The sequence below is a fragment of the Bubalus bubalis genome, chromosome 18 (genome assembly GCF_019923935.1).
Source record: "Bubalus bubalis isolate 160015118507 breed Murrah chromosome 18, NDDB_SH_1, whole genome shotgun sequence".
NCBI classification, from domain to species: Eukaryota; Metazoa; Chordata; class Mammalia; order Artiodactyla; family Bovidae; genus Bubalus; species Bubalus bubalis.
In genome coordinates, this window is record NC_059174.1 from 49874375 (window position 1) to 49885742 (window position 11368).

An 11368-nucleotide genomic window follows, 5' to 3' on the forward strand; every position below is an offset into this window, starting at 1 on the left:
CACCTCAGAGCCAGAGAAGGGAGAATCCATGGAGGCTCGGAGGGCTCCCAGATGGCAGAACATTCTCTCCAGAACATGGGTGGTCGGCAGGGAATTAGGGAAAGCGAGGTTCCAAGTCCTTCCTCCTCGGAGTTCACCGTGTAACCCTGTGGTCTGAGCCTCACTTTGCCCCATCTGCAAAATGGGACTGATTTCCCCCACAGCTGGAGCAGTTGTAGAGACCAAATGAATCATACGGTCTACACAGCAGTCCCCTCCTGAGTTCCTTTAAAGCAGTGGCAGAAATCTAACTCTTTTACACAACAAAGGGGAGGAAAACAGAGAGAACTGGATTCAGGGTGTCAAGTGAAATGGTCTGGTCTCCCATCTCTTGGCTTCCACTGTGCAGGCTCCCCATCCTGGGGGAGGAAAATGGGAGCGGGCAGCTCTGGTGCCACCAAGGTCTTTGCCAGGCACCCTATCACTGGCCCACCTGGGGTCCAAGGCAGCTGCATCCCACAGCCTGAGACTGGGACAGCTGGAGCCTCAAAGCATCAAAGTGCTAGCAAGCAAAATAGCCCTGTGCCTAATGTGCTTGTCCGATAATATTAAATGGGGCCTGAGGGACTTCTCTGGTGGTCCAGTGGTTAAGACTTCACATGTCCAATGCAGGGGAGGACGGTGCCATCCCTGGTCGGGGAACTAAGATCCCACATGCCATGGCCAACCTCCCCAGGTTGGATATTATCAAGTAATGAAGTGAGAGCTGTTTAGTTTTCTTCACTCCACTTAATACCATCTTGGGGCTTCCCAGGTGGCGCTAGTGGTAAAGAACCTGCCTGCCAATGCAGGAGATGGAAAAGATGTGGGTTTGATCCCTGGGTCAGGAAGATCCCCTGGAGGAGGGCATGGCAACCCACTCCAGTATTCTTGCCTGGAGAACCCCATGGACAGAGGAGCCTAGTGGGCTACAGTCCGTAGTTGCAGAGTGGCACACTACTGAAGCGACTCAGCGTGCACAGGCACACTGCCATTTAATCCTGCAAGAAAACATTATTCACTGTCTTTGCTCTCCTGACCATTTTCACGGAGCGTAATTTCAAGCTATTTATGCATTTCCTTGGTTACTGGGGATAGAAATGACACCTGCCCAAAGGGGCAATTGTGTGAGTCAGTGCACCCATGTGAAGCTGCAGCAAAGGACCCCCTTCCCCAACATGTCATTTTTACCATAACCCCCCAAATGTCAGTGGCAGACAGGATCTGGCAGGCATGTGGCCCACCTGTGGGAATCAGTCAAATCAGAACCGAAAATATACCTGTTTCCAGAAGCCCCTCATGGGGTGCTACCACCCGACTTGAGAATCAACAGGCCTCAGCCACTTCCGTTCACTGTCAGGGACCTGAGGTCCAGAGTGTGCTGACTCTCTTGGGGTCTGCATAGTGGGGACTCTGGGTCTGGACTCTGAAGAGGGACCCGTGTTCCACCACTAACTAGCTAGTGACCTCTGGCAGTTAACTGGCTCCTAAGTTTGTTTCCTTACCTTAAAATAGGGACCATAACAGCCCCACCTCAGGGGGTTGCTGGATAAAGGCAGTGCTCAGAGGTAGATTGCCCTCCAAGGCACACGAAGCCCGTTGTCTCCCTGACCATCTCCTCCCTCCCTCCTGCCCTCCCTTCCTCTGCTCCAGCCGCACCAGCCATCTTGCTGGTTCTTGAACCTTTGCCTATCTCTGCCAAGGGGTCCTCCCCCACCATGTGTCCATGATTCCCTAAGCTCATCCCTGGCCTCCTCCTGGACTTCCCTCGGATGCCCCCTCTCCACGAAGGTGTCCTCAACTGATGTACTGAATCTGTCCCCTTTCCCCACCATGAACTCACCTAAACCCCCTTTAAAAATTTTTTTAGTATTGTTTTATTTTTTAAATAGCATCCACCATCCAACACACACTACTGTTACTTGTCTATCACCTCACCGTTCCTCGAACCTGAGCCTCATTCACTGCTGAGGCCTTAGCACCCAGCAGGGCTTGCGCACTCTAACTGCAGTCCCGGTTTCATGGGGCTGTTAGAATGAGTAGCTTCATTCAGTGAATGCACTACCCTACCAGTGTCTTCCTGGAGTGGGGCGGGGTCTGTGCCCGTCCCCCATGCCCAGGGGGCCGGCTATAGCCACTCTTTTCTCGGCTATAGCCACTCTTTTCTCGGCAGGGCCGGCCTGCTGGCTTCTTTGACGCTGGAGGTGGTGGGAGGGGCAGCCTGCCCTGGCTTGCCTCAGCTCTTGGAGTAACGCCTCTGTAGCGATTCCCGGTAGAAGCGGAAGACGTGTGTGGAGGCAGTCTGGGCTGCAGCCAGGCACTGCTGGAGCTGGGAGGGGAGAGGGGGCGGTCAGTGCCGGGAGCCCCACCTGACTCCCAGAGACCCCCAAACCTAACACCTCCCCTTTCACCGGGAGCCCCGCTCCCCAGGGGAGGGTAGTGGTGAGGGGGTTACTCCACGTGCATTATCATCTTCCTCACTTCATGGTCTCCTTAGAGAAGGCTTCAGGGCTGATTAAACAGCTCCAGGCCCTCAGACCAACAGCGTCAGGCTTCCTGCCCCCAGAAGCATTCCCAGGCTCACCGAGCTCCAGACCCAGAGATTGGAATTTCAGACCCAGAGGCCCTGTGACTCCGAATACTCTTAAAAGCCATGGAACTTGAGACCCCAAATCTTTACTGCCGTGTATACCTGGATTCACAGGAGGGCCAGGTGGTAAATGTTCTTGGTGACCATTTGGCCCAGCAGGTGCCAAACTCTGTTCAGACACCCCGAACTCCAGGGTGCACAGCTCTGAGCTGGAAGCTGGGAGGCTTTAAGTGCCCTGTGTCCTGATTTCCACCTGAGCCCCTCTTCTCAGGTGGAAATCTGGGTTTCCCTTTAAAATTCCCACAAAGGCTTCTATGGCCACAAACTTTAAAACCTATTTACAGAAGGGGTGCAAGGAAGGGGTTCCCCTTAAGCCTCTTACAATAGTGACCGGACCTCGTGTCAGGGGGGTGGAAAGGGCCTGGTGTTCACCCCCAATTATGCAGTGGTACCTCGGCGTCGGAGTAGAGCCCCTTGGTGGTGGACATCAGCAGCTTCCTTTCCACGCTGTCAAGGGCAAAGGTCAGGACTGCCCGGGCCTCCTAGGAATGAGAGGTACAAGGTGGAAGACCTGGGACCCTCCCCTCAGATACAATCTCAGCTGGCCCCAAAGCAGGTGTGTGTGTGTGGCGGGGGGGTTGCTTTTCCTGCAGCCAGGCCCTCACGTAGCAAGTGTATTTTTTGAGGGGAGTCTACACATAACCCCCTCCCTAGGGAATCGCTCCCCACGTGATCCCACCACGTGGCTCTGACAGGGGCTTCCAAAGCACAGTGTTCTGCCCCAGAGGGGCAGCCACGGTGATGGTCATCCCTCAGTGCCTCCCAGAGTGCTCTGCTCTCTGGGGCTGGAAGCCAGCAAGCTCTATTTCCCAGGTTCCCCTGCCAGTTTGGTTCTAGCGGGAATCTGGTGGGAGACAAGAGAGGAAGGAGAAAGCAGCATCTGGGTCCTCACAGGAGTTTGGGGCGTACCACCCACCACAGTCGTCATGGAGAAAGGGTGGCTGCAGACCTCAGCAGCCAGGCCAGAGCCAGACTGTCTGTTTTCATCTAGATCTGACTGCTCCCATGTCCCCAACAGCGCCCAGCAGGAGCTGGCTTCAGGCTTCTCATCTCAGGGGGGGCCTCCCTTCTTCCCTTTTGCTTCTTCAGCTCTTCCATCACGGCTGTTGTGACCAGTTCCCTGCATTCAATTCCACTCGCCCGCCCCCCCGTCTGAAGCTCCCAAGGGGTTTCTTTCTGCTTTCCTGACTGGATGTGACTGTCATAGTCCTGAGCAGATAACTGGGAATAACTGGAGCCCCAGCACATTGTGAACTTGAGCCACTGAAGAAGAAACTCTAAGTTTTTGCTTTTCTTTTTGAACCTCTTAAAATCAACTCCCTTGTCACTTCAGCAGATTAGAGCTGGTACCAGCCAACTGTTTTGGAGAAGCGAGGCCCAGAGGAGGAGGAGAGGGAGGGTGCCTGCCCAGGGCCTTTCACCACCCCACCATTCATACTTACCTTTTCCTGTTTAGCAGTAGGGTCTAGCATGAGGGTCCCATCCGAGTCCAGAGCACAAGTGACCCCACAGAAGAGGGCCCGCATGGGCACACCAGCGTCCACCAGGGCCATGCAGGCGGCATTCAGGCAACAGGCCAGGAGCTGAGTGCCACAGGCAGTGGTTAAGTTTCTTTTTTCCTCTTTTTTTTTTCTTTGACCACACTATGTGGCTTGTGGCATCTTAGTTCCCCCACCAGCGACTGAACCCAGGCCCTCAGCAGTTACAGTGCAGAGTGCCAACCACTGGATCGCCAGGGAGTTCCCATGTTAAGAGTTTCTACTGAAAGTTGGTCAGCAGAACACATCCATGCCTCCGGTTCACCAGGCCAGTGCCTGTGAATACCAGACATCTAATCGATCACAAAAAGGCAGAGTAATCCTGGGATCTAGTATCCTTGGGTTCCAAACCTGAACTGCCACCCCTAAGCTGTGTGACCTTGAACAAGCTACTTACTCTCTCTGAGCCTCAGTCAGGGATCACAATGATACTCAGCAGGTATGCACCTTCAGCAAAACAAAGGTAAAAAGCCTTTCAAGATAAAACAAGGAGGCAGTGGCAGAACCAGGCCCGGGGCTGGGGAATTGAGCAAGCAGTGCTAGCTGGCGACAGGCTGGCAGGATGACAGAGGGAGGAGTCAGTGTCCTCAGGGAGCCGGCAGTCCAGGGGAGAGGTGTGGCCCTGGCCCTGTGCAAGGTGAGCACAGGCCTGAGTCAGACCGCCAGCCCCAGCTCAGTTTCCTCAAGTCTCTCCTCCCCAGGGCCCAGCTTTACAGTCAGCCAGCCCCACCTCTGCCACTGACCCTCCATTATCTCCCATCTGTGAAGTGGGTTCACAGTACTCCTTTTCCCCCATCTGTGAAGTATCTGCCCAATGCAGGGCCACACACATCCACAAAGCTGTCTAGAAATGCCCATTTCTGGGCCTCTGCCTCTTGCACCCAAACCACAGCCACATTCCAAGGCTGAGCTGCCGAACCAAAGGCTTTGCCTGCTCAGGGCTCCTGCACTTGTTGAGCCTCAAATCCAAGCTCAGGGTCAGAAATGAGGTCAAAGGCACAGGCTCTGGAGTCAGATGGGCCTGTGTGTGAATTCAGCCTCTGCTGCCTTCCAGCTGTGTGACCTTGGGTAAGCGACCTCCCGCCTCTTGGCCTTGGTTTCCTCACCTGAAACATGAGACCAGGACCCAGCTGCTAGGGGCCTTGAGCTCTAGAACCACATGGCTTGGGCTCATGTCCTGGCACTGCCAGTTCCTAGAAGTGTGAGTTGTCCGTGCTGTATAAACTGCCTGACACAGTAACACTCAAGCCGTGTTTACTGTTCCTACAAGTTGACATCTGTCAAGCAGACTAGGAGAGGGTGTGTACATGGCCATCGGCAAGGAGGGCAATCAGTGAGATTCTGGAGGACTTCCTGGAGGAAAGGATACAGAGCCAGCATCGCTGACGACCTGCAGCACCACAGTTATGGAGGTGCGGGGGTGCAGCGCTCCCAGCACCACCGCTTCGCATGTGTTTCTGATCAGCCGCTCCCGGCTCTTCTCCGCTACGCCTGCGGAAATCAGGGGTGGGGTGGGGTTGGGCTGTCAGGCTCTTCCTGTCCAGCTGGCTCACCTGTCTCCATATGTCCCACCCAAGCCTCCAGGAAAGGGCCTGCAGTCTTGGCCCGGGAAGAATTTGCGGGAATGAGAGAGGAGTCCCAGTGGGAGGGAGGCAAGGCCTGACTGCCACCCACTTAATGCCCGCCACCTCCAGCGCCCACCAAGGGAGCCTCCCGGGGGAGGAGAACCTCAGAGCTCTCCCATGTCCAGTGCTGCTATCCATTCCCATCCCAGTGCACCCAGCCCTGGGGAGTGAGGGGGGCAGAGAGTAAAAGGGTGGAAAAACAGATTAATGGAAAGGAGGAGAGATGGAGCCAGGAAAGAAGGGGGGAGGGGGGAGAGAAGATGGAGAGAGAGAGGAAGAAAAGTGATAGAGACGTACAGGCAGAGAGCTGGCGAAGAAGAAACAGCTGAGGGGAGCTGAGAGGAGGAGTGGAGACCAGAAAGGGCAGTGACGGGGACACCGGGCACGAGGACCAGTTACCAGGCAGTCCGGTCTTTGGCCTCAGGATCACTTCCAGCGTGGCCTTGTTGAAGATCTCTTTGCTGATCTTCACCTCAGCTGGCCCGTACACGCCGGCCAGGACGGAGGTATCCCCTGGGGAGAAAGCATGGGCGAGCTCACCTGCATCTTCCCTGCCTCTGGGGTCTGACACGAGGCACTTAACATTGTGGGCCCTGAGCTGGGTGGCCAGGGGTCCCCACGTCACCCTCACTCTGGCCCACCCCTTGCTGGCAGTGATTCCTTGAGCATTTGCTTCATGTCTCTGCCTCTACTTCCTCATCTGTAAAATGAGGATAACTACAGTACGTCCCTGGGACTTCCCTGGTGGTCTGCTGGCTAAGACTGAGCTCCCAATGCAAAGGGCCTGGGTTCAACCCCTGGTCAGGGAGCTAGATCCCACACGCTACAGCTAAGAGTTTGCATGCTGGGACTAAGACCCGGTGCAGCCAAAAAAAAAAAAAAAAAAAAAAAACAACAACAACAAAACCCAACACAAACACCTACAGGACATCCTTCACAGCTATGAGGATTAAATGAGATAAAAAGAGAAACACTTAGGATGCTGCCTGCTAAGTTGCTGAGTGCCCAAAGAACTTTAGCTACTATTACTAACTTTAACAGGAAGTTTTTCCTGAGTGCTAACCTTCCTCCTTCTTACTGCTGCTGGTCCCAACTTCTCCTTCCAAAGCTTCCCCCAGGCCGAGTTCTCTTCCCTCTGGCTCACATCCCCAAACTCGGCAGCAGTCAGGACACCTGAGAAAGGGATGAATATGCAGGGCTGGGTCCTGGCACCTGCTTATTTCCTCCTGGCTCTGTAATCTCAGCTGATTTTGCCTACTTCTCTGGGCCTCAGTTTTCCCATCAGCAAAATGGGTAGACTGGACTACAAGAGCAGCTTCCAAACATTCCTGATCCTAACTCCCTGGAAGAAATACATTTTAGACTCAAATACATTTCAGGACCCAAAACTCACACAAATCTGTGTGGATGTAAATGGAATGAACGCCTCCCAAAACAACTCTTACTGTTGCTGCTTTGACGTACTCGGATATTTTCTACTATATTTCAGTTACAAAGAACCACTGAAGGGGACTTGCCTGGTGGTCCAGTGGTTAAGAATCCACCTTCCAATGCAGGGGATGCCGGTTCGATCCCTGATCAGGGAACTAAGATCGCACATGCCATGGAGCAACTAAGCCCATGCACCACAACTAAAACCTGACCTGACCAAAGAACAGAAATAAAACGGAAACAAAAACAAAAACCCACTAGTGAACACAGTGGTTCTCAACCCTGTATGCACACTGAGCTCACTGCAGAACTTTAAAAAGATCTAGATGCCCAGGCCCCTCCCCTAGAGAGCCTTAATCCCATTGCTGGGGGCTGGGGCTCAGGTACTGGGAGCCTCAGAGCTCCAACAGACCATTCTAACGTGCAGCTGGACCTGCAACCTGCAGTGGGAAGACATGGAGCTCCAGCACGGTTTCAAAACACAGGCCTGCAACCAGAATCGCTATGGCAGATCATTTAAAAATACAGAGGGCTGGCATCCCTGGGTTGGGAAGATCCCCTGGAGGAGGAAATGGCAACCTGGTCTAGTATTCTTGCTGGGATAATCCCATGGGCAGAGAAGCCTGGCTGACACGACCGAGTGACTAAACAATAAGCACAAAGAGGGCTGGCCTTAGTTGGCATAGGTGGGTTCTGGGGCTTGGCACTTTTAACCTCACTGGAGAGTCTAGTGAGGGTTTGCAGAGGATCCTGCTCCAGGGTCCTGGGCTTTGGGGTTTTAGAACATACAAGGGGCTCAGTATTTCTTTCTTTTTTAGAACACACAAGGGGCTCAGTATTTCTTAAATTCTAAGAACCTCCAGGCACCTGCACTGAGCAAGAGAGCGAAGCCTGGGGAGGTCCCAGGTAGAGGCTTTTTTGTTCTGGGGAAGGGGAGGAAGAGCTGCCATACAACTGAGGGACTCTCTTGACTCCAGGAGAATGGACCCTGGAGGAGGAAATTATCCAAGCAGAACTAGATCCACAGTGGGGTCTTCCTTCCTGTTACTCCAAAGGTGCTGTCTGTGCTTCACCTGGGCACAAGAATGCCTCCCTTCTCATCTTCCCGAGGCCATGGCTCTAGCAATTCCCTCCCCTCTGGACCCCACATCCATCTAACTCCTGGCCCATCTATCTTATCCTCTTACAGCAAAGCTCCTGAAGAGCTGTCTCCGCTCACTGACTCTTTTCCTCCTTGACTCCACCCCTCCACCAGAACAGCTTTTTCTTTTCGAAATTTTACTTATTATTTTTGGCTGTGCGTTGGGTCTTCGTTGTGATGCGTAGGTTTCTTATTGCACTGGCTTCTCTTGTTGGGGAGCACAGGCTCTAGGGTGTGTAGGCTCAAGTAGTCGTGATGCAAGGCATGTGGAAGCTTGCTGGACCAGGGATGGAACCCGTGTCCCCTGCACTGGGAGCTCAGAATCTTAACCAGGGAAGTCCCAGAGTGACTCTTGGCTGAACCACCTACAATAGACAACCAAGTTGTCAACCCATAGGTCTAGTCCATCCTCACATGATTCAGTCTCTCAGCCGGACCAAAACAGTTGGTTGGTCCTTACATTTCAAACACGTTCTCCAGGCTCCAGGTCACTACCCTCTCTTGGTTTTTCTCCTACCTTACTAGTTGCTCCTTCTCAATGTCTTTTCCTAGCTCCACCCAGGCTAGAAGGCACAGGGCTAAGTTCTAAGTTCTTCTCTTCTCCATCTATATTAATTTTCTTGGTGATTCCATCCAATCAGTAGCTTGAACTGCCATCTAGAGCCAAAGGACCCCCAAATTCCAGTCTTGTATGTCCGACTGCCGAATCCACACTGCCATGGGAAAGTCTATTAGGCACTGCAAATGTAATGTTTCCAACTGAACTCATTTTCTCCCAGCACGGCTGGTCTGGGTAAAAAACTTTAGTGTTATCTCTGACTCTGTCATACCCCCAAACCAAACTACCCGCGATTTGTCGGTTTTACCTTCTGACTCTCACCACGTGTCCTGCTCCCACTCTGGTCTGTGCCACCCTCCTCTCCTCCTTTCCCCCATGCCCTTTGCCATCAACACTGCAGCCAGAAAGTCTAAAATCTATAAAAATATATTCCAAGCATATCACATGGCTCCATTCTCAGTCACGAGACTTTATATGAGGGGCAGGCCTCCTTACCTCCACCCCACCTCCTGTCACCGATGCAGGCACCCCTATCCCCCTGACTGTTCCTCAAACACACCAGGCAAGTTTTGGCCTCAGGGCCCTGTGGTTCCTAATGCTTTATAAGCTTTCCTCTTGATCTCTTTAGGGTTTGCTCCCCCCGCAAAAAGCCAATTTTAGGGGAAAAAAACTGCCTTAAAATTTTTTTATTTGGCTGCACTGGGTATTCACTGCAACACACGGGATCTTTAGTTGGGGCATGCGAACTCTTAGCTGCACCATGTGGGATCTAGTTCCCTGACCAAGGATTGAACCCAGGCCCCCTGCATTGGGAGCTCAGAGTCTTAGCCACTGGATCACCAGCAAAGTCCCATCTTTATGTGTTTATTCAAAAGGTACCATCTCAGTTGATGCCTTTCCTGACCATCCTAATTAAGACTGCAACCCTCTCTGGCACACCCCATTCTACATCCTTACTGTATTTTTCTCCAGTTTTTTACTACCTATTTTACTTATCTTTTGCCTGTCTCTCTGACTAGAATGTAAGAATGTCAAATCCGTTACAGCAGGGATTTTTAAAAAATTTATTTACTTTTTCTCAGTGCCCAGAACAATAATAAGCAAAGGTACCTGTTCAATGAAAGAATGAATGAAAGCAGGTTTTGTATTTGGGTTTCAGGTAATGCCCTAGAGCAGGGTCTGAAGCATTTATGGGGGTGACCCTTAGGCCTATCCCCAGAGGAATATTTCCCTCAGAGGGATCAGGGAACTGAGTCTAGTTTCAGAGTTGTTTAGCTAGGAAAAGGGGATATTTCCCTAATAGGTAAGAACTGCCTCAATCTTAGGGATATAGGGAAAGTTGTGTATCCCAAAGGGACATTAACCCAAGAGGTGGGGCTGGGGACATCACCATCAATCTGAGAAGTAACTATTTGGATAAAAGATCTGCCACCGGGCTAGGGAGTAAACCGGAAGTGGTGACAGTCCACTGGGCATTTATGCAAACAAACAGGTTTGCCTCAGCCTGGGATGTATGGACCCAGGGTGCGTGTGTGGGAAACCGGAGAGGAACCTAGTCAAGGGAGACCCCCGGGTAAGAAGATTTCCCCTATTCTGGAGTATTCATTCTTTAGAGGTGGTCTGCCCTCTCACATTCTGCGTACTTAACAATCTTCTCCTTGCTAGTCTGGACGGAGAGATATATGTCTACCTGCGTATGCAGTAGTGTCCACCCCGGCAAGAACTGCACCAGTTCAAGAGAGATTTTTACCAGCTAGAGCAGTACACTGTAACCGCCCCCCCCAAAATAATACAACCTAGTAGTTCCTACCTTGCAGGAAAGAGGCAGAGCCATCAGGCCGGGACAACAAGTTCTGTTCGCAGGCAAAGTGCCGGAGGCTACAGCCGGGGCCCCTAGGGCCGGGCTCTGTCCCAGAATCAGCCCGGATCTTCGATTCAGTCTGCATTTCCCCCTCCATAGCCCCGGAGCCCACGTGCAACCGGGGCTTGTTGCTTCCGCCCAGAAGCGCGCGCTTGCGTACGAGGTGCGTACAGAGTACGCACGCGCCGACCCGGGGGCTCCAGGAGGGGCGCCCGCACGTGGCTCGGCGTTTACTAACAATCTGGGCCCTCCCACTCCCGCCTCGAAAGTCCAGGAAAGCCATTGGACAGAAGAGAAGAGTGGGCGGGCCTTGGCATGAGCTCGTCCTACCCAAGGCCCCCGGCCCTGAAACCCTGAGGCGCTGGACGGGTTGTCCTCTTCTTTGCCGGTTACAGGAATAACTAACGTGAGGCGGTCAGAGTAATTTTAGGAAGTTAGGTGGCTTTATGCACCTACATCTGTGTCCCAGAGGCTGCAGAACTAGTAGCGTATGGTTTCTTGGTAGGGTGTGGCTGGCATTTGAGTCAGGCTTATGAAGGGGCAGC

General features: G+C 52.8%; 1 protein-coding gene across 2 annotated transcripts; it reads right to left on the bottom strand.

The window, feature by feature from the left end:
- Window positions 1–1871: 1871 nt before the first annotated feature.
- EXOSC5 (exosome component 5) lies at window positions 1872–11024 on the bottom strand. 2 transcript variants are annotated; one of them, XM_044930683.1, is made up of 6 exons: window positions 10773–11024; window positions 6231–6344; window positions 5576–5697; window positions 4111–4251; window positions 3005–3150; window positions 1872–2347 (listed from the first exon to the last, which is right to left on the bottom strand). In XM_044930683.1, exons 1-5 carry the CDS (start codon window positions 10918–10920, stop codon window positions 3037–3039), a joined length of 639 nt encoding a protein of 212 aa, XP_044786618.1. In that variant the 5' UTR covers window positions 10921–11024; the 3' UTR covers window positions 1872–2347; window positions 3005–3036. The 2 variants fall into 2 exon arrangements, with proteins under 2 accessions (XP_044786618.1, XP_006052120.2); XM_006052058.3 differs by having other exon boundaries at window positions 3061–3150; window positions 10773–11012.
- Window positions 11025–11368: the final 344 nt, after the last annotated feature.

What these genes read in the sequence shown, in the direction of transcription:
- EXOSC5 (XM_006052058.3), bottom strand. Translation starts at nt 10,920, where the DNA reads ATGGAGGGGGAAATGCAGACTGAATCGAAGATCCGGGCTGATTCTGGG. An exon ending in CTCTGCCTCTTTCCTGCAAG is followed by an intron (nt 6,345 to 10,772) that starts GTAGGAACTACT and finishes CTTTCTCCCCAG; the next exon opens with GGGATACCTCCGTCCTGGCC. An exon ending in GCCAAAGACCGGACTGCCTG is followed by an intron (nt 5,698 to 6,230) that starts GTAACTGGTCCT and finishes TGATTTCCGCAG; the next exon opens with GCGTAGCGGAGAAGAGCCGG.